Source organism: Carcharhinus amblyrhynchos, chromosome 3 (assembly GCF_965287045.1).
Source record: "Carcharhinus amblyrhynchos chromosome 3, sCarAmb.v2.hapA, whole genome shotgun sequence".
Lineage (NCBI taxonomy): Eukaryota > Metazoa > Chordata > Chondrichthyes > Carcharhiniformes > Carcharhinidae > Carcharhinus > Carcharhinus amblyrhynchos.
In genome coordinates this window covers 63,461,466-63,487,526 of record NC_137326.1, presented here as the reverse complement: position 1 = coordinate 63,487,526, position 26,061 = coordinate 63,461,466, and the positions used below count along the sequence as shown (strand labels likewise).

The following is a 26,061-nucleotide window of genomic DNA, read 5'->3' as shown; positions in this document are numbered from 1 at the left end:
GGGGAGGAGGGTGTAGAGTGAGATGCCACTGAATGGGCTGTCCAGCCCCTGAATTATATTGCAATTAACAGTTTTACATAATTATTGGGTTCCCACCCAGTCTGGCCACAGATCTGATCAGAGCTGGCAGACCAGGTGAATCTCAATGGCCTTCACAACTGGTGGAAATCCCGTTTTTGGCCCTGATGCCCAATTCAGCAGGCAATCATGATTTCCTCCATCAGCAAACGGGGGCAGTGAATTCCACCCCCTTTCACCCCAACATTTTTAAGTCAACAAAGCATTGACACAAACTCTACAGAAAAACTGACCGAGAGAGAAAGAGAAAGAGAGACATGCTGCCCTGCACCAGAGGATGAATTGGGAAGAAAAATGCACTGAACTTTTATTATTATAATTTATATTATAATAAATAAATAATACTATAATAAAATAATCTGATAGCTTTTTATGTAGGCTCAGAGATAGGGGTTTCATGGCTGGGCTGCTCCTTCTAGCCCTGGGAAAGGTGTTGTTCAGTTTCAGGATGGTGAATTCAGACACCATCCTAAAGTAAAATACTTATACTGTTTCTGTCCTCTAATATAATTTTATTATAAATATTATAATTATAATTATTATAATTATAATATAAAATAGCGATTTTTGGGCGTGTGTGGAGGTTGCGAGTAAGGTGCATTTTCTTGTTTATATTTTTTAACTTTTATTTCTAGTTAAAGTCGCGAGTAGCGGTGGTTTTTTTTTCTTTTTTTTAAAATTAGTTCGAAACCGGAAGTCGTCACTAGGACGCTTACCGGTATTTGTAGTTTTTTTCTTACTTTTATAAGCACTTACCTCCGAGTATCGGCCTCATTGTTCCTGTGGAGCAACTTCGAGAGGCAGCGATTTTTGGGCGTGTGTGGAGGTCGCGAGTAAGGTACATTTTCTTGTTTATATTTTTTAACTTTTATTCCTAGTTAAAGTCGCAAGTAGCTTACCGGTATTCGTAGTTTTTTTTTCGGATCTCTGACCCTATAAATTGGCACAGAGAGGATACCCGATCCTCTACACTGGTAGAGAATCCCACCCTCCCACCTCCTCTAACCTAATTATAAGTGTGTGGGAAGTTTTTTTTTCTTTTCTGCTGGAAATTGTTTCAGAGATGGCAGTTCAGGCAATAAGCTGCACCTCCTGTGGTATGTATGTGGTGAGGGACACCAGTAGTGTTTCTGCTGATTTTACCTGTAGGAAGTGTGTATGATTGCAGCTTCTGGAGGAGCGTGTTAAGGAGCTGGAGTTGGAATTGGAGGAACTCCGGATAATTCGGGAGGCTGAGGCGGACATCGATAGGAGTTACAAGGAGATAGTCACTCCTAGAAATGAGTCTTGGGTAACTGCCAGGAAGAGGGGAAAGAAGCAATTGGGGGGACAATCCCCTGGGGCTGTTCCCCTCCAAAATAGGTTTTCTGTCCTGGAGGCTACAGTTGAGGAGGAATCAACTGGAGATTGCCAAAGGGAGCAGGTCTCTGGAGGTGAGCCTATTGTGAAAGCTCAGGTGGTTAGGGGATGTAAAAGGAGAGGGGCCTGATGTCTGGTGCTGTGCTTGAGGAGTTTGAGGATCCGTTGAGGGATATAGTCATCACGAGGGAAGAGGTGTTGGGACTTTTAGACAGTATAAAGACGGATAAATCTCCAGGGCCTGATGGCATCTATCCCAGGCTGTTAAGGGAGGTGAGGGATGAAATTGCTGGGCCTCTGACGCAAATCTTTGTCTCTTCTTTGGACACAGGTGAGGTCCCAGAGGATTGGCGCATTGCAAATGTAGTACCGTTGTTTAAGAAGGGTCAGAGGGATAACCCAGGGAATTATAGGCCGGTGAGCTTGACTTCAGTTATAGGCAAGCTAATGGAGAGGATCCTCAAGGATAGGATGTATGAACATCTGGAGCGCTGCAATCTGATCAGGGATACGCAGCATGGCTTCGTTACAGGGAGGTCATGCCTTACGAATCTAGTGGAATTTTTTGAAGAGGTGACAAAAACGGTTGACGAAGGACAAGCCGTTGATGTTGTCTATATGGATTTCAGTAAGGCGTTTGACAAGGTCCCTCATGGTAGGCTGATAGAAAAGGTGAAGGCTCATGGGATACAAGGCCAGGTATGTAGATGGGTGGAGAACTGGCTTGGGAGGAGGAGACAGCGAGTAGTAGTGGAAGGCTCCTTTTCCAATTGGAGGCCTGTCACCAGTGGTGTGCCGCAGGGCTCGGTACTTGGACCTCTTCTATTTGTGGTATATATTAATGACTTGGAAGAGGGGGTAGGTGGTGTGATCAGCAAATTTGCTGATGACACCAAGATGGTTGGATTGGCGGGTACTGAGGAGCAGTGCCTGGCAATGCAACAAGACATAGACAGGCTGGTAGATTGGGCTGATAGATGGCAAATGGAATTTAATCCGGAGAAATGCGAGGTGATGCACTTTGGCCGGAATAATGTGGAGGGGAGTTATACGATAAAAGGTAGAACTATCCGGAGTATAGATACGCAGAGAGACCTGGGGGTGCAAGTGCATAAGTCCCTGAAGGTGTCGGTACAGGTGCAGAATGTGATGAGGAAAGCGTATGGTATGTTAGCCTTCATAGGAAGAGGTATAGAATATAAGAGTAGGAGTCTGATGTTGCAGTTGTATAGAACGTTGGTTAGGCCTCACTTGGAGTACTGCGTCCAGTTCTGGTCGCCGTACTACCGGAAGGATGTAGAGATCCTGGAGAGAGTGCAGAGGAGATTTACCAGGATGCTGCCTGGTATGGAAGGGCTGTCTTACGAGGAAAGATTGGATGAACTTGGGCTGTTTTCCCTTGAGAGACGTCGGCTGAGGGGGGATCTAATAGAGGTTTATAAGATTATGAAGGGGATAGATAGAGTAAAAGGTGGTAAGCTTTTTCCGCTACAAGAAATGGATAGAACGAGGGGTCACGGGCTTAGGGTGAGGGGGGCTAGGTATAAGACAAATATTAGAGGGCAGTTTTTCACGCAAAGGGTAGTGGGGGTGTGGAATGCACTGCCGAGTAAGGTGGTGGAAGCAGGCACGCTAGGGTTGTTTAAGAGTCACTTAGACAGCCATATGAGCGGGCTACATATAGGGGGATATAGTAGGCCTTACTGAACATTGTAGGCTTGGGAATACGTTTTGCCTCAGGAATGTTAGTCTTTGCCTGTTTAATAATGAATTTTTTTGTCTCCACAGGCATTTAAGTCCAGCAAGGGGCATGCAGGCGGCAGGTTGTAGTGGGCTGCTCTTGGATGTTGCTTCGGGAGTTGCCTATTGCTTCATGTCGTTAGTGTGCTTAAACTGGACCATCTCGAGGGCAACATGACAGCTCAGAGACTATCTCTGTTGCTGTGCGGACACATGGATTTGGGCCTGTGTCTGTGGGAGTTTGCACGTTCTCCCCGTGGTTGCGTGGGTTTCCTCCGGGTGCTCCGGTTTCCTCCCACATCCCCCAAAGATGTGCTTTTAGGCTGATTGATTGGGTACTAAAATTGTCCCTAAATTGGACCTCCCTGATCCTCGCATGTTAGGCGTAGACTAAAATCATGAATAGGTCACTGAGATAGTGGGACGGCGGCGCGGGCTCGTTGGGCCGAAGGGCCTGTTTCCCGTGCTGTGTTGTTCTTTGTTGTTCTTTGTTATTGGGCCTAGTGATTGGGGACTCCACAGTTAGGGGGACGGATAGGAGAGTCAGAGGTAATGGTAGGGACTCAGGGCTGGTGTGTTGCCTCCCAGGGGCTGGGGTCCGGGATGTTTCAGAGAGGATGTTCAGGACTCTTAAGAGAGAGGGAGATCAACCCCAAGTCATAGTTCATGTGGGGACGCATGACATAGGGAGGTTAAGGGAAGGGGATATTAAGCAGAACTTTATGGAGTTGGGGTGGAAACTTAAGGCCAAGACGGACAGAGTGGTTATCTCGGGACTCTTGCCTGTGCCACAGGATAGTTTAGAGCGGAACAGAGACAGGGAAAGTTTGAACTCGTGGATGAGGGGATGGTGCAGGAGGGAGGGGTTCAGGTTCTTGAGCAATTGGGGCTCATTCTGGGGAAGGTGGGACCTCTACAGGAGTGATGGTCTACACCTGAATCAGAGGGGAACCAATATCTTGGGGGGAAAATTTGCAAAGGCTATGCAGGGGGGTTTAAACTGATTCAGAGGGGGGGTGGGATCCTAAGTAGCGGGGGTGAAAGTGAGGGGGGCATAGCTGGGGACTGCAATGCACGGCATCGTGGGGGTGAAGCGGAGCAGGGTTTGAAATGCGTATACTTTAATGCGAGGAGTATTCGCAATAAAGTGGATGAACTTGCAGCGTGGATCAGTACCTGGGACTTTGATGTTGTGGCCATTTCAGAGACATGGATACAGCAGGGTAAGGAATGGTTGTTGCAGGTTCCGGGGTTCAAATGCTTCAGTCGGAGTAGAGAAGGAGGTAGAAGGGGGGGAGGGGTAGCATTATTAGTCAAGGATTGTATCACGGTGTCAGAGAGGAAGTTTGATGAGGACTTGTCTGTTGAGGTAGTATGGGCTGAGATTAGAAATAGGAGAGGGATAGGTTTATGGATGGAAAGGGTTTGGTTTAGGTTAGAGGGTCATTGCTTTTTAACTGGTCGGCGCAACATCATGGGCCGAAGGGCCTGTTCTGCGCTGTAATGTTCTATGTTCTATGAACCAGTATCCTCAGCTTGCTAAGTATTACTTCTGTTGCTTAATAAATATTCCCCAAGTTAAATCATTAAACTGTGTCTTATTGCCTGAATGGTTAAAATCACAAGAACAAATTGATATTGAGAGAACTGGAGGTTAAACACTCTCTCAAAAGAAACTTACAACAGAGCTTTCTTGTTTACAATATGTACAGATGCACACACAAAACACAGGGTTGTTGTCTGGGGAGTTGACTGACTGCCAGTGTAGGCCTGCCATATTGCACCATAATTAGTGCATTCTTTACAGTTAAAAATCTCAGAACAGTGAGAGATGGAAAGGGATTGTTAATTGAGAAGGATTTGGATAAAGAACTTGGGCCAGTAGGTGTCAGGAGCAGCACTGTATAGTCAACAATGTATCCATCTACCATAAAATAATGCACTCTTCTTTATAGTACCATCATTTTCGAGTGTAAAAGCTATCCTAAAACTAGGTTAATACTCATGAGCCTTTCTGCTGGGTGAATGGAGCATGAATGTCAGAGACACTTCCTACCTGCTACATGGCCTGCTAAGCCAAACATCTTGTGGTGCAATCTTTCCAAACAAATTTTAAGGGCACAATCTTATGAAAAGAATTTCAAGTCTTGAATATGGGAGAGTTTCAGGCTTATTTTTCTGGCGAGTTGAAAATGTAATTTCATGGCATGAAGTCAAAATTAAAATCCACAATGCAATTTTTGCCAGCAGTGGGAGGGAGCAGAGCCTAATCTCACTGGGAAGCCATTGCTTAGGTGCCTGATCTCCCTGTACACTGTGTACTAGGAGATCTCCTGTTACTACCCTACCCCCACAGACACTGGGACCTGTCGTTGATCGATTGCTGTTCCGGGCTACCCTCTCCCTGCCTCCCAGGCATCCACCCATTTCCACCCCCCCCCGCATCCCCTGGACATTGCCCTCCCCAACTTCCCTGTCACCCTGGACATCGTGTCCCCTACCCCCCTTCGCCTGCCCAGCTGATTACCCCCCTGGCTGGTCAATCCACATACCTGATCATTGCATGGGCCAATCATGCCCTGGCCGAACAATCCCCATCACCGCCACAACAGAAATCCCCACTTCCCTCCCACCCCTATGGGGCTGCCTCCATGCCTCCCCCTGTCATGACACTGCCTCCTAAGGCCCCTCCCCCTCAGGCCCATTCCGTGGCACTGCCTGGCAGTCACTGCCTAAGGGGCAATGCCCAGCCCTGTCCCTGATCATTTGGCAGGGTGGGGGGGGGGCTTCAATGGTCTCCGGTCTAACTAGTGAGGTCATCTGGGATTCATAATTATATTTAAATTATGTAATGGTTATTGAAATTGGGTTTGTGCTCTTTCAGTGCCAGTAAATCATGAGAGGAGAAAAACCAGGTGCAAAACTCTCGCCCAATCTTATCAGCTCACCATGCTGACCGACTGGCGTGACAAGGCGGTAGGATTGCCCCTAAGTGTCAAACAAGAGAAAACGGGAGTTTCTCATGCTGGTTTCTTTGGCGATCCATGGACCCAATTTTTTGACGCTTAGGGCCCTATTTTAACCCTTTTGATTCTAAGTGCTGGGTTGACTTGAAACTGGGAGTGTTTCAGATCCGACTTTTAGACCCTTTCTCAGGCACCCCCATACGCACTCTGCCTGAAAAAAATATCAGCAATTCTGAATCATACTGCAAAAGCTGTGGACGGGGCTCATTGCACCTGAAACCTTGAAGCTCTGATCAGCATTTCCAACTGTGCATGCGCAGTAAAAAAGAATAGAAAAATACTCCCCTGCCACTTTGCACCTCAGCTGGATAATATTACCCTGGCCCCAAAAACATTGCCTCCCCATAACATAACTGATCCCCTTATTCCCCTACCACCCAGACCGATTGCAGGCCTCTTCCCCCCACCGATCACATGTAGAGTGGCAGTGGAACCCCCTTGCCCTCCACCAATCACGTGCAGGATGGCACAGGACACCTCCTTCCCCAACACTGATCGCATGCAAGTGGCTGCGGACACCCCGTCCACTCATTGATCACACCCAGAGTGGCAGCAGACTCCCTGTTCCTGCACCGCACAGATCACATGCAGAGTGGCAGCAGCCCACCCCACCCCGTCAGATCTGAGTTACAGAGCCTTCTGACCCGCCTCCCCCCCCAACCAGACAGCAATCTGACCCGCCTCCCTCCCCCCCCACCAAAGAGCCATCTGAGCAATTACCGATTACCCCCATTACCGATCTAAGTCAGGGAGCCACAAGGAAGCTCGGAACTTACCTCCTTAGAAGCTGCAGCACCCGAATTGGATCTTTGCAGACCATGTCTGTTTCGCACCAAAACTGGACGGGTGAATGCGGTGGTTGAGGGGGAGGTGCCGGTAAGTTTGGGCGTGCAGCCTATTAAGTCATTTTAAACGCATGCAAATACTTTTAAATTGAATTTGCGTCCGTTGCGGGCACAGTCATGATGGCAGCCATTTTTGGCCCTTGTTAAAGGGTAAGCTGGTGCATAGGTGGATGCAGGTTGCACTATTTGCCTCACATCTGACTTTACCAAATTTTCACACCTGAAAATGGGCATAACTTGTTGGTAAAATCAGGCCCTTAGTGTCATGGAAGAGCTGCCAGGTGATTCTCGCTAGAATGGATCCTCTGGGTGTATGATTTGCCCAAAGTGGCTGTAGCTGTATGGCATTAACAATGGAGAGCTGCATATAAGCGCTAACAATGGACTCAGAGGCAGTCACACCGGGAAGATGGCACCCAAAAGAAGTGTCCTATGGACAGCAGGGCTGTCTGCTGGACTCTGTGGAGAGGAGGCGGACAATATTCCTTCCCCAGGCCAGTGATGGCCTGGGAACCAGGCTGGCAATGCAGCCTGGGAGGCCGTGGCAGCACTTGTCAGTACCTGTGCACTGGCACGGAGGGCTGGTGACTTGCGCGGAAAGAAGCTGAATGATTTCCTTTCAGGAAGGGTGAGTGTCCTACCATTAGTCCCATCTGCAAAATTGATCCACCTCCCGACATCTCGCCGGCTTCCAGCACCCAACCTACCCAACAGCTTCCTCCAACCCCTCTAGCAACCTCATCATAACCCCTGCCTGACAAGGCACAGCCCCAACAAATCCCACCCAAGCAATATCACACCCAACACCCTGTGTCCTTCCAGCCATCAGGTTCTCAATTTCCCCTTCAGCCCCACAAGATAAGAGGAACCATAACAGCAGGAGGGAGTGGGAGAAAACTGGAGGCACAGTCTCCAAGCTGCATCTTTTCACTCCTTTTGAAGAGTGTGCACTAGAGCCGGAGTGGGGGGGCAGGGGGGTGCGGAAACATCAATGATAGTCAGGTCAGAGTGCAACATTGAAGTGAGCATCTGCAACCTTCATTCATATGACAAACCTCAAATAAGTGGCACGCTGCCCAGATACCTGTCCCTCCTTTGCACTGAATCTTGTATCTTTTGTTGCAGGACATAACAAATGGATCAGGCCCTTTGGGAGTCAGTGCCCACCACACCAGCTCCCCCCCCGCCCCTGCTGAGAAGCCCCACAACAGCTCAGAGGAAACCTTGGAGGAGGAGCCTGAGGAATCCTCCAAGGCCAGCAATCCATTCGACACAGGCACTCACTACACAATCCACCAATGCAGATACTATCATCATGATGGGACATGTGAGTGGTGAGGATTCTGAGTCACTTACTGGTGCGCACAACATTATTGGACATACACATCGGGTGGAGGCGGGAATGTCCGAGGCGTCAGGAACGCAGAGCTCTGCCAGAAACAATGATTCAGCTGGCCCTGACGCCAGAAAGCTTGCATCAGTCATCTCGAAGCTGCTGGAGGTACATGGAAATATAGAAGCTAGGTGCAGGAGAAGGCCAAATGGCCCTTCAAACCTGCTCTGTCATTCATCACGGTCATGGCTGATCGTCAATTCAAAAGCATAATCCTGCTTTTTCCCCATAACCTTTGATCCCATTGGCCCCAAGTGCTATATCTCGCCACCTCTTGAAAACATTTAATGTTTTGGCATCAACTACTTCCTTGAGTAATGAATTCCACAGGCTCACCACTCTTTGGGCGAAGAACTGCCTCTTCATCTCTGTTCTAAATGGCCTACTCTGAATCCTCAGACTGTGACCCCTAGTTCTGGACACACCCACCATCGGGAATATCCTCCCTGCATCTACCCTGTCTAGTCCTGTTAGAATTTTATGAGTCTCTATGAGATCCCACCTCATTTAAAGAAGAGCCGGGAAATGGAGGAGCAGCTGCTGGCAACACTGAAGCAACTACAAGCCTGTCTGGAGAAGTCCAACAGACTTCTGTCGCAGGAGAGGCTGCCAATATGACATGACACCCAGGCCAACACTGCAAGCATGGTGTCTGCAGTGGAAAGCCTGGAAAAGGAAATGGTTCACATGGGTCACAATGTCCAGGGCATCCTGAAGACACAGCTGGCCATGGCAGAGACACAGCGGGCCACGGCCACGGATCTTGGAGGCTTTCTGGAGGAACAGCTGGTCATGTCTAGGGCTCTTGCAGGCAATCTGGAGACACAACAGGTCGTGGCTATGGGCCTTGAGAGCTTGGTCCAGTCTCAACGCTGAGGGTTCACACACCATGGGACAGAAGCATTTGGGCATCCAGGACTGGCAGAGCCAGGTGGCGCTGAGACTTCTGGAGCTCCGTCCTGCTGCCCCGCCATCCCATGCAGTGTCCCAATGGCCAATAGCACAATGAGGAACGAGGACAGGGTGGAGCTCATGCTGGGGCCTTCCAGCCAGGAGACCTCAGATCTTCTGAATGTCCCCCTTCCTGCTGCTGGAGCATCTCACAGGTAGCAGGATGAACAGAGTGGTTTGGCTACATCAGTATTGCCTGAAAGTCAGCTGGGGCCCTCCAGGTCTCAGCCGTCCAGGGGACACCAGCCAAGGGCATCACAGGCCATAGGATGCGGACCACAGCTGAGTGCCTCCACTTCTGACATGCATCCTGGAGAGGACATCAAGATGTAGCAATAGGTCTCGTAAGATTAAGATGTCATAGGGTCACAAAGAAGGCATGGATGAAGGAATGCACTAGTTAAGTTTAGGAAAATAGGCACTGTTTAGAATCACACGCACCTGTTTGATTGTACAGTTAAATATCACCACTTGATATTATTGCACTCTTAGTTACATCAATAAATGTTATTGTACCCCACAGCTTTGACTAATATGTATGTGATTCTCTCCCTATAAGGATGACCGTACCCTGACTATATGCATAGAGGTACAGTGCTGAACAATAGGAAGGCTGTGACTAGCAGTGTTCACAGTAAGAAAGACCAGAACTCTCCACTCACCTGACGAAGGGGCAAACCCCAAAAGCTTGTGGGTTTACTGTCAAATAAACTTGTTGGACTTTAACCTGGTGTTGTGAGACTTCTTACTGTGTTTACCCCAGTCCAACGCCAGCATCTCCACATCATGATTAGCAGTGTTCCACACAGATCAGTTCTGGGATCTTTATTGTTCGTAGTATATGTAAATGATTTGGAGGAAAATGTAGCTGGTATGATTAATAAGTGCACAGACTACACAAAAATTGGTGGAGTTGCGAATAGTGAAGAGGATTGTCAGAGGATACAGTAAGATATAGACCGGTTGGGGACTGGGGCAGAGAAATGGCAGATAGAGTTTAATCCTGATAAATGTGACGTAATGAATTTTGGAAGGTCTAATGCATCTTGGGATTATACAGTAAATGGTAGAACCCTTAGGAGTATTGACAGGTGTACTTGTCCACCGATCACTGAAAGTAGCAATGCAGGAGGATAAGATAGTCAAGATGGTAGACGGCATGCTTACCTTCATCAGTCGGAGCATTGAGCATAAAAACTGGCAGGTCATGCTGAAGTTGTACAGAACCTTAGTCAGGCCTCATTTGGAATATTGTGCACAATTCTGTTTGCCACACTACCAGAAGGATGTGGATGCTTCAGAGAAACTATAGAAGAGGTTTACCAGGATGTTGCCTGGGCTGGAGGGTATTAGTTACAAGGAGAGGTTGGATATACTCGGTTCATTCTCACTGGAATGACAGAGGTTGAGGGGGCAACCTGATAGACGTTTATAAGATTATGAGTGGCATGGGCAGATGATAATCCGATGCTCTTTCCTAGGGTAGAAAAGTCAAGTACTAGAGAACATAGGTTTAAAGTGCGTGGGGAAAAGTTTAGAGGGGCTATGCGAGGCAAGTTTTCTTTTACACAGAGGGTGGTGAATGTCTGGAACACGCTGCCTGGGGAGGTGGTGGGAGCAGGTGTGCTAGCGGCATTTAAGAGTCATAGAACATAGAACATAGAACATAGAACATTACAGCGCAGAACAGGCCCTTCGGCCCACGATGTTGCGCCGACCAGTTACAAAAACAATGACCCACTAGCCTATACCAATCCCTTTTCGTCCATAAACCTATCCAGAGATCTCTTAAACGCCCCAAAAACTAGACGCATTTACAACTGCATCTAGACAAATACATGAATAGGATGAGAATGGAAGGATATGGACTCTGAGTGCACACGGTTTTAGTTTAGGCAGGCATCATGACTGGTTAAGCTTGTGTTGTACAATTCTTTGTTCTTTGGTGCCCTTAGGCCCACCAAGCATATGCTCCCAGTTCCCAGCACCTGTGCCAGGCTACTGCCTGCCATGGAACCTCAAGCACTCATCCCAAGCTGTCCCAAAATTACAGGCAATCTGCCCTGGCATCCTCGGCACCCACCAGACCCTGGATCGAACTCACTGACCTCTTCTAGGTCTTCTTCTCCCCTCCAACCTGCAGGGCATTGCACCACAAGCTTCTGCCCCCATCCCTTACTCAGACATGGGCCCAGGCACCAGTGTGCAGTCAAAGAACAGGTAGGAGTCAGAACTGTGTGGCATGAGCGCAGCATCACACCATGATGCATAGCAAGTCGTTATCCACTTCTACCTGGTCCAATAATTTTCTAATCACAGAATGCCCACAGTGCAGAATTAGGCCATTTGGCCCATTGAGTCTGCACTGACTATAATGAACCACCAAGGCCCTATCCCCACAATCCCACATATTTATCCTGTTAGTCCCCCTGACACTGAGAGCAATTTAGCATGGCCAATCAATCTAACCTGCACATCTTTGGACTGTGGGAGGAAGCCAGAGCACCTGGAGGAAACCCACGCAGACACGAGGAGAACGTCCAAACTCCACATAGAGTGTGAACCCAGGCCAGAAGTGAACCTGGGTTCCTGGTGCTATAAGGTAGCAGTGCTAACCACTGTGCCAGCCCTAATCCAGGCCCATGTCTCTGGTGTGATGTCAATTGGACCCATAGGGGGATAATGTGGAGAAGGGGAGAAGGGGCGGGGAAATGGGGAATTGGCATATATGTGGGGGAGGGGTGGGGACGAGTGTGGTTATGGTTCCTGGATGCAGTAAGTAGGTGGGAGGATTGCAACTGCTAGACCGCATGCCAGCTATTGGGGAACCTTGCTGCATTGAGGGCCTCGCTGCTCTGCCGGACCCTCACCAGTACCGTCTGTCTTCCATCCTCTGGCTCTTCCTCCGCCTCTTCCTCCACATCTTCTTGGGCCTGTTCCGCTTCCTCCTCCCAGCTGCTGCATCAGGTTCTGGAGCACACAGCAGATCACGATGATGCAGGAGTCCCTCATGGGGCTGTACTGGAGCGCCCACCAGAGCGGTCCAGTCAGCAGAACCGCATCTTCAGGAGCCTAACACACCACTCGATGATGGACTGGGTGGCAACATGTGCCTCACTGTAGTGGCATCTGGCCTCTGCACAGGCATCGTCAGCCAAGTCCTTCGAGGGTAGCCCTTGCCCCCATGAGCCATCCTGGCAGTCTGGAGTGGTCCTCGAAAAGGCCGGGGATGTCAGAACTCCACAGGATGTAGCTGCTGTGCGCATTCCCTCGCAGACTTTCTGCATGTTCAGGAAGTGAAACCTCTTCCTATTGATGAACTGCAGCCCCTAATCATGTGGGACCGCAGGGCGACATGCGTGCTATCTACAGCCCCCTGACCAAAGGGCATTTGGCATTCTAGTGATGGTGGTGAAGCTTGCAGCCCCTGGACTTCCTGCTAGGCTGACCTACGTTTAAGTGGATATAATTGCCAGCCCAGGTGAACAGGGCATCCATGACCTGGTAGGCGCACTTGTGCATTGAGGGCTGCGAGATGCCAGAGACGTCCTCGCTGGATGCCTGAAAGGCCCCAGTGCCATAGAAGTTTAGGGATGCCATGACCTTCGTTGCCATGGGGAGTGGGTGTCCTCCCACCCTTTGAGATACCAGGGCTGCGAGGACCTGACACAGGCGCTCCATGGTCTCCTTACTTAGATGAAGCCTGCAGCAGAATGCAGCTTCACTTCATCAAAGGACCTGCGGCTCCTGTAGGCCCTGGCTCTCCACCTTGTCCATCCCCTGCCCCCATCCACCATCAAGCTGATATGCTGTCATGTCCTGGCCCTGACCGGCATCCCCCTGCCCTCCTGTTTTGGCCTCTGGATTGGGCTGGCCTTGGACTAGTTGATGTCTCCCTCCTCTTCCTCCTCAGTGGCTGCTACAATGATCGCCATTTTAGTTACTGTCAATCCAAAATCCATACTTGCACTTGGGAGGTGGAGTGCAGTGTTAGAAGATGACAGAGAGATAGAGAGAAATAGTATGGTTATCCATTCTGGGAACCCCATTCCCTCCTGGAAACCGGTGTCCCTGTGCGTCTGGACGCTGGCAAGTAGACACCATCCCCAGTGTCACGCATCATCTCATCTGGTCGCCTTTTACATCCTGGCCAAGACAGACACGGAGAGCATATGGGTGGTTGTGCGAGGGTCCCAACTGGCAATCTTTGGAGCACAGACATGAATGCATCCATCTGGATGTCTGGTGCGGTTGCTTCCAGGAATGGCTGCAGTCAGCCAGATGATCACGAAGGAAGCACCGTCGTGATCATCAGGGGACGGGCTCCCATCGAAGGCAGCACTGCCGAGCCCATGCAGTGTGAGGAGCCATGTAAACACTTGCAGAGCTCCTTTGATTGGGGCACCAATATCTGCAAGTCAGACACAGAGCCTGTCCAGCAGACAGATAGCAGGGCAACCAGAGTGATATTCATGGTGTTGGTAGTCGACCTCATGTGAAACTGCTTGGGGATCGGTCTGCAGCCAGAGGCAACGTGCACAACACGAGTCGCAAGCTAGTGGTGACCTCTGAACTGAGGACCCTCAGACATGCACAGGCCCCCCAAACCCCAGCACCCATGTAAGCCTCCCAACCTACAACATGGTAGCAGCTACAAACCCCCTCCCAGGTTTGTTCCTTGCTCTCCTTCACTATTGCTGCACCTGGCCCAGGCATTTGTAAACCATTCATTCCAGCATGATGTCAATGCGGAGATTGGTGCATGCGCACTGGCCCCTCATCTCTGATCTCCTGATCTTTGGCTTTCCCTGGTGTTCCCTAATCGCTAGCCTTCCCAACTTGCCCCAATCTACTCCCCCATCCAATGGCCAGGCACTTCCCTTCCCCCTATGGCCAGACCTGACCCCAACTCCCACCCCCATCCCAATGACTAGGTCTGATCCCCACCCTCCCCATCAGCCAGCTCCAATCGCTCTCCTCTCTTCCTCCCCCACTTGGCAGCGGACTCTCAACCAATCAGCCCCAATAGGTCCCACCCCCCAGTATGCCCTGCCCTTTCTGGTCCACCCTTTGGCACTGCCTGGTGCTTGGGTGAGCAGTGCCAGGTGCCTGGTGGGCAGTGCCAAGCTGGCTTGTCCAAGGGGCACACACCTTTGCCCATGACCTCCCGGGGGGGGGGCCTCAATGGCCTCTGTTCCAAACAGCAGGATGAGTTCGTCAGTTCCCCGTTCGTGGGGAACTGTTATAAACCCCACTGATGGGAACCTCTGCATATCATAATCAGCTCTGTGCTGATTTCCGGTGCAGAGCTGATTGCGCAAAAAGAACGTGCCTGGGCGAGTCGCGACTTGCTGGTGTCTTCTGGCTCACTGCACTGCTTGCGCAGCAGGCTGAAGAATACCGGCCCTGATATTTTGGCTCTCGGCCTATTTTCCAGCTTTGCCATGCTAATCGACCAGTGCAGCAGGTGGAAAGCTCACAACACTGGACTTCAGTACAATATGGGCATAGTCATTCACAAGGACAGTATTTAAAACATTGTGACAAAATCTGCAATTTGCAATGTCAGTGAAGAAATGTTTGTGCACTACTGTCTGTACCAAATTTGGTTTCAAAACCTGGATATTTTTGACATAATCCCTGATTCAAAGCAAAATGAAAATGTCCATATTTTCATTTTGAGGGGGCGGGGAGAGCGGTAACTTTTGATTTCTGATTTCTGGGAAATTTAGCTGTGTTATTAAGTTCCTAGGAAAAGGAAGATTGATTGAATTCAAAGGTAAAACACACAAAGTTTCCAGAAATCTGTTTCAACAGGAGGTAAAAGTAGACAGGTTGTGCGAAGTTGAACGTGTGGGGCTGCTGGAAAGAATGAAACATGAAGACTGGGTTTAGAGCAGGGATACTGAAATAGGGTTGCTGCCATTGCTTCAATTTTGGGGAATCTTCGCTGTCGAAAGCCAAGTTAGAAACAAAGAAACTAGGCCATTTGGCCCTTTCAGCCTGCTCCACCGTTCATTTTGATCATAGCTATTCATCAAATTCAATATCCTGGTTCCCCCTTTCCCCCATATCCCTTGATCCCTTTAGCCCTTAGAGCTACAGTTAATTTCATCTTGAAATCAGACAATGTTTTAGTCTCAACTACATTCTGTGGTAGTGAATACCACACATTCACTACCCTCTGGGTGAAGAAATTTCTGCTCACCTCAGTAAATTTATGAAGTGCACTCCTTTGGTGATGACTGGATCTATGGAACTCAAATAGTGTAAAAGCTGCTGTTGGATGTAGTCAGTGATCAAGTTCTGCATTAAGAAAAGGAGTTAACTTCATCTGAGAAGAAAGTGGAAGAAATTTGTGTCTGCATGTGTGACATATTGCGTGCTATGAAGATTGCCAGCTAAATCTGAGTTGTATCAGGTAGTTAAAGTGTAATTTAAAGTTTCTATTGAATACAATTTGCCTGTTAATTCATGTTTATTTTGATTTTCGTTTGATTGTTAAATTAAACTTATTAAACTGAAACACTGGCCATTGGTTTCTTCGTACAAGATTAAAGTGCATGGGATTGGGGGAAGTGTATTGAGATGGATGGAAAACTGGTTGGCAGAAAGAAAACGAAGAGTAGAAATTAATGGATGCTTTTCAAATTGGTAGGCAGTAACTAGTGGGTGCCACAGGGATTGGTGTTGGGACTTCAGCTATTCACAATATAAATTAATGATTTGGGTGAGGGAACAAAATGTAACATCTCAAAGTTTGCAGATGGTACCAGGTTAGAATCATAGAAACCCTACATTACAGGAAGAGGCCATTTGGCCCATCGAATCTGCACCGACCACAATCCCACCCAGGCCCTACCCCCATACTCCTACATATTTTAGCCACTAATCCCGCTAACCTACACATCTCAGGACAGTAAGGGGCAATTTTAGCATGGTCAATCAACCTAGCCTGCACATCTTTAAACTGTGAGAGGAAACCGTAGCACCCTGAGAAAACCCACACAGACGTGAGGAGAATGTGCAAACTCTACACAGACAGTGACCCAAGCCGGGAATCAAACCCAGGTCTCTGGAGCTGTGAAGCAGCTGTGCTAACCACTGTGCTATCGTGCCACCCTGGGTGGATGGGAGGGTGACAAGGATGCAGAGATCCTTCAGAATGATCTGACAGGTTGGATGAGTGGGCAAATCAAAGGCAGGTGCAGTATAATTTGGATAATTGTGAGGTTATTCACTTTGGAAGCAAAAACAAGGAGGCAGATGTAAATTGGGAGAGGAGAATGCTCTTGTGCATCAGTCATTGAAGGTAAGCATGCAGGTGCAGCAGGCAATAAAGAAGGCAAATGGCATGTTGGCCTTCATTGTGAGAAATTTTGAGTACAGGAGCAGAGATGTTGTTGTAATTATACAGGGCCTTTGTGAGACCACACTAGAGTATTGTGTGCAGCTTTGATCTCCTTTTCTGAGGAAGGATGTTCTTGATTTCGAGGGGGTGCTGCGAACGTTTACCAGACTGATTACGGAGATGGCAGGACTGATATATGAGGAGAGATTGACTAGGTTAGGATTGTTTTGGCTGAAGTTCAGATGAATGGGGGGGGAATCTCATAGGGACTTACAAAATTGTAACAGTACTAGACAGGACAGACGTAGGGTGGATATTCCCGATGGTGGGGGAGTCCAGAACCAGGGGTCACAGTCTGAGAATTCAGGGTAGACCATTTAGGATGGAGGAGTGGAAACATTTCTTCACCCAGAGTGGTGAGTCTGTGGAATCCATTATCACAGGAAGCGGTTGATACCAAAACATTGAGTGTATTCAAGAAGAACTTGTGCTGAATGGGATCAAAGGTTATGAGGAAAAAGTAGGATTAGACTATTGAGTTGGATGATCAGCCATGATCGTAATGAATAGCGGAGTAGGTTCAAAAGGCTAAATGGCCTCCTCCTGCTCCTACCTTCTATGTTTCCACTAAGGTCATTTGATAAGTTTTGTTCTTTTAGACTATTGGTCTCCATGGGGATTGTAACAACATGCTAGCACAAGGAATAAAAGATCATATTATTTAAAGCCACCTCCTAAATTCTAAACATGATAACACACTCATCCAGACATACAGTATCAAAACTAAGATTCAGACTTTTATCTCCATAAGAGAATTCATTTCATGAAAACTTATAACATTTTTCATCCTATACTTTTTAAAAATGCTAGTGAAACTCAATGCATCACACAGCAGACCCCGTAGTACCAAAACTGCATTTTATACAAAGTCTAAATAAGGCAATAATCAAAGCAGAAATTGAAGTGTCCGTGAGCTGACAGGCGATTTGGAGGGGTCCTGCCCCTGGAGACTGTTGCTGTACTCACAGTTTTTGTAGTCAGGAGTGTTCTTATCCATCAGATTGATAAAATTGAATAACAACTCTGTGTTGTTGTCTGACTTGACAAGATCCTTGCAGTATTCCCTAGGAGGAAATCCAAGTGTAAACACATTCCATGAGGGTAAAGTGGACACTGGCACAAAAGAGACAGTGACAAACCCTCACCCTCAAACCCTAGGGGTGTCACTCCTGTACAAGGATGGAACAGTAACATGAAGGAGAGTCATGCTGCAGAAAGTTCCCTATTCTTTAACACACAGACGGCTGACAGTCATGTTGCCATGATGATTGCCATGCAGGGCCAGGAGCCTTCAGGAAAGGGCCATTACAGCCTGGAAGCTCATGCATATAGCACTGATTTCATAACAGGGAGACTATGCCAGAGCAAAGAGATATATCCATTCCATAGGCAGACAAAACAGGTGCAAACACAGGCCACAGCTCAGGGTGATGTGTGTGGTGGTGTGGGGCTGAAGGTGGGGGGAGTGTTGACTGATTCACAGCATGGTCAGATTTGGGCAGCAGGGTGATGCATGAAACAATGAGTGTACAGCATGAAGCAAATGGGCAAGCGCGCACACACACACACAGCTACCTGGGAGCAATGAATACATGTCCCACGGTCTCAAAGGAGCTGGGTAACAAGGATTCAAAATCTGCAATAAAAAGGAACATTATCTGGGAACTACTGGAGAGGGGGAGGTATAGCTCACACCTGCAGCGTCTCAGACACGTTATCGTTAGCACAGGAGCAGAGAAGAAACTACGCAACTCTTAAAAATGACAAGATCAAGAGATTGATCTGCAGGGTCGAAGCACATCTCAGGAGAGTAGTTGTAGCCACTATGTTGCCCAGAAAACAGACAATTTTTACATTCTGGAACGTGGATAGTCCAAAATACTCGCCAATAAAAATGAGATCATTCAGGCTTTTTAAGACCAGAAATACTGTTTTAATTGATTACCAATTCCATTTTTTTCAACATCTTCTACTGCACCGATTGTAGTCAATTGCTGAACGTCACTCATAAGGCACCAACATGGCCAAACTCTTTAAATTACATGGAGACAATCAAACTCTGTTTTGAAAGGGTGGAGCATAGGGTCCAGTTACAGGTTAATGGGGAGGAAGTGGATGGGTGGGATCCAAACAGCACTGATGTATCTTCAGTATCATTGAGGAGAGGTGGGTTAGTTAGTGAGGAAAGAAGTGCGAGAAAGAAAGAGAGAGAAAGGGGTGAGAGAGAAAGCAGGACATTAAAGTTGGATACAATAGGTAGCAGATATCTAGAGGGAAGATATTCCGAGCAATGCAAAGGAAATTTCTAAGCCATTGTGGACATAACAAGACATTGCATCAAGAGGGTTGGGAAGGGAATTTGAGAAGGGATCAGACGGGCAGGTAAATGGGCAAGCAGGCTGGGTACAGTGGGGGATAGGCACTGAACAAAGAGGGTGAGGGGAGGGGACCAATATTCAGATACTTGCCCTTGTTGTTGTTTTGGACTGTGTGAATCCATCATAGAGAGAGAAAGCAGAAAAAAAGGGGTTGGGTAGGAAGGGGGTCACAAACAATATTTTATTCAATTACTATTTGAATAAAAATATTGTGTATAAATATACTGAGAATCTTGCAACTGACAAAATAAAAATATATCAAAAGAGCAAACAAACAGTTGCAAACATCTAGACCGATAGCTCTAGGTGCTCTGCACACAAGGCTAGCATGCAATAGCCAAGGGCAAATGATTCTAAAGCTTCAGCAAACAGAACAAGGCATGTCCAAACAATCCAGAGAAGTTAAAAGAAAAACAAAAGAAAACAAAACAACAGAATAAAACAAAAAAAAGCAAGAAAGAAACTGAAACCCAAGTAGAACATAGTGAAAAGCATGCACATTTTCACAGTGTCTGCGTGGTTTGCTGCTTCAGAATCATTGTATATTCTAGAAGAAAGCAAGAAAAGGAGAGCTCGACTTTTGGTTCTTAGCCAGCTGGTTCATATATTAATTTTATTTTGACTTTTGTTTTGCTCAGCAAAATACAGAGTTTCACCAACTTCAGAAAGGTGACTGTGTAGTTCTGTGTAATTGGTTAAACTCCAATTCGATCAGGAAAACTTGCTTTCTATCAGTGCAGTAAAGTTTTCCACAGCCCAGCAACAGCTGGGATGTCTGCAGGTTCAAGGTCATACTAGAGGATTAATAGATTGGATAACAGGTACTTACACTGAGCTTGAAGTATTTGGTCATCCAACTTTGCTTGGATATAATATTTGCTGTATGGTGGCAACACAAGGGCAAGGCTGCGAAGGGAATGAAGAGGAAATATCACATTTGAAATCCACCTGAGCAATGAATGCTACTTTCACTTAAGATCTGGGATTAACAATGGGACAAAATTAGCAATTTCCAGAGCATTTCACATATACTGGAATTAAAGTTTTTTAGCTGCAACACCAAAGGTGATGAGTGGTACCCCAGTTAACTGGCCAAATACTTTCAGTGGGACACTGTGGGGATTAATGTGAGGAATTGATGCACTGAACTCAGTGCTCAAATCACTGTGTCAGGTTTTAGAGCACCATGCATTTTCTAAACTTCTGCATGTGGATAGTTAAACTGTGCAGGAAGGAATTGTGGCTTCCGAGTTCAAAGTTATTTGTTTCTCTGAATTCAAAGTTCTTTTAGTTAAAGTAATAATTTAGAGGGAAGCTCTAGAAGGATTGGAGGAATAAAATGATCCATAAAGTGATCACAATGATGGAAACTGCAGAAACTGGGGAAACTCAGAAAGATAGTAAGCAGTGAGAAGAGTTTTAGCAGACTTTAGAAGGTCACAGATACGCTGATATGGACAGATAGCTGATGAAATTTAATATGGAAAAGTGAGAAGTGATGCATGTTGGTAGGAAGAATGAAAAAAAGATAATATTAGCATTTTGAAGGTGTAAATGAACCTACGGATTTTTACACAAACAGCTCTGCAGTTGGTAGGATGGTTTGAGAAGGCTGTTATACAGACATACTTGATTTTATAATTAGGAAAACAAGCAAATTAAGCTTTACAAAACATTGGAGAGGCTCAGCTAGAAAGCACTGTGGCCAATTAAAGCGACCTTGCATTAGGAAGAATATCAACATTTTTAAGTGGGTGGATTATTTACTGACAACACTTTTTTACTTTTTTACTGTGTTTACCCCAGTCCAACGCAGGCATATCCACATCATGGATTATTTACTGGCAGATTACTGGGGGTGAAAAACTTACTTTACATAGAGATACAAGAGAAGTAGAGATTGTTCTCTTTATAGGGGAGAGGGTTAAGGGGGGATTCAATATTTGTGCTCAAAATTATTGATAGTAAGGGAAAACTGTTTCCAATGACAGGAAGGTTGGTAACTAGAGGACAAAAATTTAATGCAATTGGCAAAAGAATCAGAGGTGACATAAAGAGCATTTTTTTACACAGTGAATTGTGTTCTGGAATACATTGCTTGAAATGGTGGTGGAAGTACGAATTGTGACTTTTAAAAGGAACCTGGATAAAATATTGAAGGGGATATATTTGCAAGGTTATGTGGAAAGAGCAGGGACAATGGGATTAGTTGGATCATTATTTCAAAGAGCTGGCACAGGCATGGTGGCACGGCTGCCTCACAGTTCTAGGGATCCAGGTTCAATTCTGGCTGTTTCTGACTGTCTGTGTGGAGTTTGCACATTTTTCCTGTGTCTGGGCTTCCTCCAGGTGCTCTGGTTTCCTGCCACAGTCCAAAGATGTGCAGGTTAGGTGGAATGGCCATGCTAAATTGCCCCTTAGTGGCCCAAAATGTGTAGGTTACATGGATCAGCCAAGGTGAATGTGTGGGGTTACAGGGGTAGGACATGGAAGAGGGACCAGATAAGATACTGGATCAGAGAGTCAGCGAGGACTCGAAAGGCTGAATGGCCCCTTCTGCACTGTGAGAATTCTTTAATTTTATGATGAGCAGAATGGCCTTCTTCGTGTTGTATGATTTTATGATTCTAACGATGAAGAATGCAGAACTCATATTCCTCATGGAATGATCTGAATGATGGACAGTGTTGGACCCAGGTTTTCCATAGTGTGACTTCACTCCAAATAATCCATGGAGCAATAAAATGTGTGGAGCTCACACAATCCATGGAGGATTGCATTGATGGTGTATTGAAAAATAGGAGGGATCATATTGATGGAGGGTATCAAAGTTAAGTAAACTGCTGATTATCTTAAATGTTATTTTTCTGTTTTGTGTCAGATCACACTGTAACCTATTTAAACTTCCAGGTTAACAGTCTATTTTCAGAGCGGGTTAATACTGTTCTGACAGTATATAATGGTCACAACACTCTCTGATCATTTATCTTCATTATACAACTCTTAATTCTAACACCATCTCTTTTATAACTCATCACAAAAGTTCTGAAGTCTTACGCTGTTTCTGATAATGTCACCTTTCCATGTTATAGTGACAATGGAACATATAAAACAAAAGACAAGTGCCACATTCAGAAATATCATATACCTACCTCTGTGAATAGGATATTCTTGCAATATTTATCATTGCTATATGTGAAAACGTAGTAGCAGTTTTTCAAGTGCTACATTCCCTGGGCAAAGGGAAAAGGCCACAGGTAAACTATGGCTGTAATACTCTGGGAGTAAGCAATCCTAGGCTGATGAATTACAACAGATATGTTACCTGTAATCAGCACTTTGCACTGGGGTCCATGTATACGTCCTAGTTACTTCATCAATATATCTCTGAAAAAATGAACACAGCAAGACATTCAAACTCTGCAGCACACCTAACGGTTACTAGAGTATGATAGGCATTTGTACTCAAATGTGAGGTTTTAACCTGGCATCACATTAGATTTCACTATTTGCCTCTTTAAAATATCTGTAGACAATAGCCAGACCCAGTAGTCATACACTCATCATAAGATAACATTCCCTACACCTCTTGCCATTTCCTGTCCTTCTGATAAGTGCATGCAAGGTTAACTCCAAGGTGGTTAATAAAAGGTTAACCCCTAGCTTCCAGTTCCCTGCACTTGGTACATACAGATCCACATCCCCCAAAGAAGTACATGGTGTCTGGTTAACCCACCTCCCTCCTTCCGCATGAATAATGAAACACTCTTATTGGCACAAAGGTTTGAAAAAAAAATTGGAATATTGATCATTCTGAGTCCATCATGTTATTTAAAGATGGTATTGTCAAACCGTGCATTTCAGGGATTGGGCTTTTTCCCTGATATTTAGTGGGTGATAGCACTTAGTCACAGCTTTCATTCACACTGAAACCTACATATACTACATATACATGAAACCTACAAAATTCAGCAGTTCTTACACAAAGTAGGAATTCAGCAATTGGCAATAGTTCAGATTTGTTCTTGGCTGTATCAGCTGTATGTAAATCAGGATACCTGGAAAAATTCCAGTTTCCTGGCCCTGCCTCCTTTTTGCAATGGAAGTCCAATCCCTGTACACCTAAACCATATCAGTCTGAGGAATCTCTGCTTTTTTCTTTAAGGTGGCCCTACCAGTTCCCACCCACCAGCCTCAACTGCCTGACTGAACTTGTGCTCACACTGAACAATTTCTCCTTCAACTCCACTCACTTGCTATAAAGAATAGGTGTTGCTATGGGAACCCATATGAGTCCCATGCCTGAAATCTCCTGGGAGCTGTAGACCATTCTTTGCTTCAATCCTAAGCAAATCCCCTCTCTCACCTTTTTTTTCATACAGGAATCCCTCATTTGTGCTCCTGGAAAGCAGTGTGCTAAATGGAAAAAAAATGCTCATAAGATAAAAATAATAATGGTGGGTTATGTTCTGGATTTGCAATTTTTAGGTTAAGCTGTAAGCTGACCGACTCCAGGGGAGGCAATGGCCTTGTGGCATTATCACTAGACTATTAATCCAGAAACTCAGCTAATGTTCTAGGGATCCGGTTTGAATCGTGCCACGGCAGATTGCAAAATTTGAATTCAATAAAAAAAATCTGGAATTAAGAATCTACTGATGACCATGGAGTCATTGTCGATTGTCAAAAAAGCCCATCTGATTCACTAATGTCTTTGAGGGAAGGAAATTTGCCATCCTTACTTGGTCTGGTCTACATGTGACTCCAGAGCCACAGCAATGTGGTTAACTCTCAACTGCCCTCGGGCAATAAATGCTGGCCAAGCAGCGACGCCCATGTCCCAAAAATTAATTTAAAAATGCTAACTGACTCAGGGTGTGAGCTGATTAACTTTAGGTTGAGCTGACTGATTCGAGGTGTGAACTAACTCTAAGGGCCCAATTTTACTATCAAGTTGCACCCATTTTCAGGCACGAAAATTTGCTAAAGTCGGGTGTGAGGCAAGTAGCATGATCCACGAGCGCCTCTGTGCCAGTTCTCCCTTTACCAAGGCCCGAAAATGACTGCAATTGGGACTGCATCCGAAATGGGCCACGGCAGACTTAATGGATTACATATTCAACCTTGCCGGCAATCCCCCCTTTACCACTGCATTTGCCCATCCAGATTCAGCAGAAAGAGACATGCTCTACTAAAGTTTGATTTGGGCACTCCAACTACTGAGGAGGTAAGTGCTGAATGTCTAACGATTCTCTGCTTGAGATTGTTGGGAGGTGGCAAAGAGGGGGCTGCTGCCACTCTGCCTGTGATCAGTGAGGGGGAAGAGGATCATTCTGGGTGGCCGAAGGGGTGGGGGATAAGGTGGTCAGCAATGTTTTGGGGGTGGGCAATGTCTGTGGTGGCTGGGGATTTGTGGGGGGGATGGGGGGGGTGGCATTATCTAGCCTGGGAGGGATGTGGCAGGGGAGCAGCATTCTATTTTTCTTGCTCTGCGCATGCGCAATTTAAGGCACTGATTGGAACTGCAGGATTTCAGGCGTGTTGAGCCCTGCCCACAAGCTTCTGCAGCGCGATTTGGAATTGCCGATACTTTTTCAGGTAGAGTGCGTATGGGGGCAGCTGAGGACGGATCTAGAAGTCGGATCTGAAACACTCTCAGTTTCAACTCCGCCATGGCCCTAAGTGTGAGCTGACTGACTCCAGGTGTGAGTTGACCGACTTGGGTGTGAACTGAATGATTCTAGGTCTGAGCTGACTTTTTAAAAATTGATTCATGATACATGGGTGTCACTGGCTGGCCAGTATTTATTGTTCATCCTTAATTGCACTTGAGAAGGTGGTGGTGAGCTGCCTTCTTGAAATGCTGCAGTCCACATGCTGTGGGTTGACCCACAATGCTGTTAGGGAGGGAATTCCAGGATTTTGACCCAGCGACTGGGAAGGAATAGCGATTTATTTCCAGGTCTGGATGGTGAGTGGCTTGGAGGGGAACTTGCAGGTGGTGTCCCATGCATCTGCTGCCCTTGTCCTTCTAGATGAAAATATTCATGGGTTTGGAAGATACTGTCTAAGGATCTTTGGTGAATTGCTGATATGCATTGTCTATAGTGCACACTGCTGCTATTAAGCATTGGTGGTGGAAGGAGTGAATGTGATGTCAATCAAGCAGGCTGCTTTGTCCTGGCTATTGTCAAGCTTCTTGAGTGTTGTCAGAGCTACACCCATCAAGTGGGGAAGTATTTCATCACACTCCCGACTTATGTCTTGTAGATGGTGGACATGCTTTGGGGAGTCAGGAGGTCAGTTACTTGCTACAGTGTTCCAAGCCTGCTCTTGTAGCCACTGTGTTTATGTGGCGAGTCCAGTTGAGTTTCTGGTCAATGTTAACCCCAAGGATGTTGACAATAGGGAATTCAGTGATGGTAACACCACTGAATATCAAAAGGGCAATGGTTAGAGTATCTCTTATTGGTGATGGTCATTGCCTGGTATTTGTGTGGCACAAATATTACTTGCCACTTGTCAGCCCAAGCCTGGATATTGTCCAGATGTTGTTGCATTTGAACATGGACTGCCTCAGTATAACTCTGGAGCTGAATGACTGACTCTGAGTGGGAGTTGGCTGACTCCAGGTGTGAGCTGACTCACTCAGAGGGCTTCAGGCTGACTCTGCTTCTGAGTTGAATGACTTTGGGGGAAGTGTGTGGGCGGTTGATCTTCCCAAAAAAATTCTAACTCCAGGACGGACATGAAAATGGGAGAGTTTCTAATCCATTTATTTAGGTGAGTTCAACTCTATGATCTTATCCACTTAGACAAAAAAAAGTAGGAACTAATCCTCGGCTGTGAGGGGAGGGCGCTGGGCCTAAGTTACCTGAGG

At 46.5% G+C, this 26,061-nt stretch overlaps 1 protein-coding gene across 1 annotated transcript in view; it reads right to left on the bottom strand.

Annotated features, from left to right (window-relative positions):
- The window catches only part of cacna2d2a (calcium channel, voltage-dependent, alpha 2/delta subunit 2a), an 855,812-nt gene that overhangs the window by 94,240 nt on the left and 735,511 nt on the right, over positions 1-26,061 (bottom strand). Inside the window, exons 21-24 of the mRNA XM_080186111.1 lie at positions 22,507-22,568; positions 20,011-20,087; positions 18,379-18,439; positions 17,770-17,867 (exon numbers count right to left, since the gene is read on the bottom strand). Of these exons, the coding sequence (XP_080042237.1) occupies positions 17,770-17,867; positions 18,379-18,439; positions 20,011-20,087; positions 22,507-22,568 (298 nt within the window). The remainder of the gene's footprint in view (positions 1-17,769; positions 17,868-18,378; positions 18,440-20,010; positions 20,088-22,506; positions 22,569-26,061) is intronic.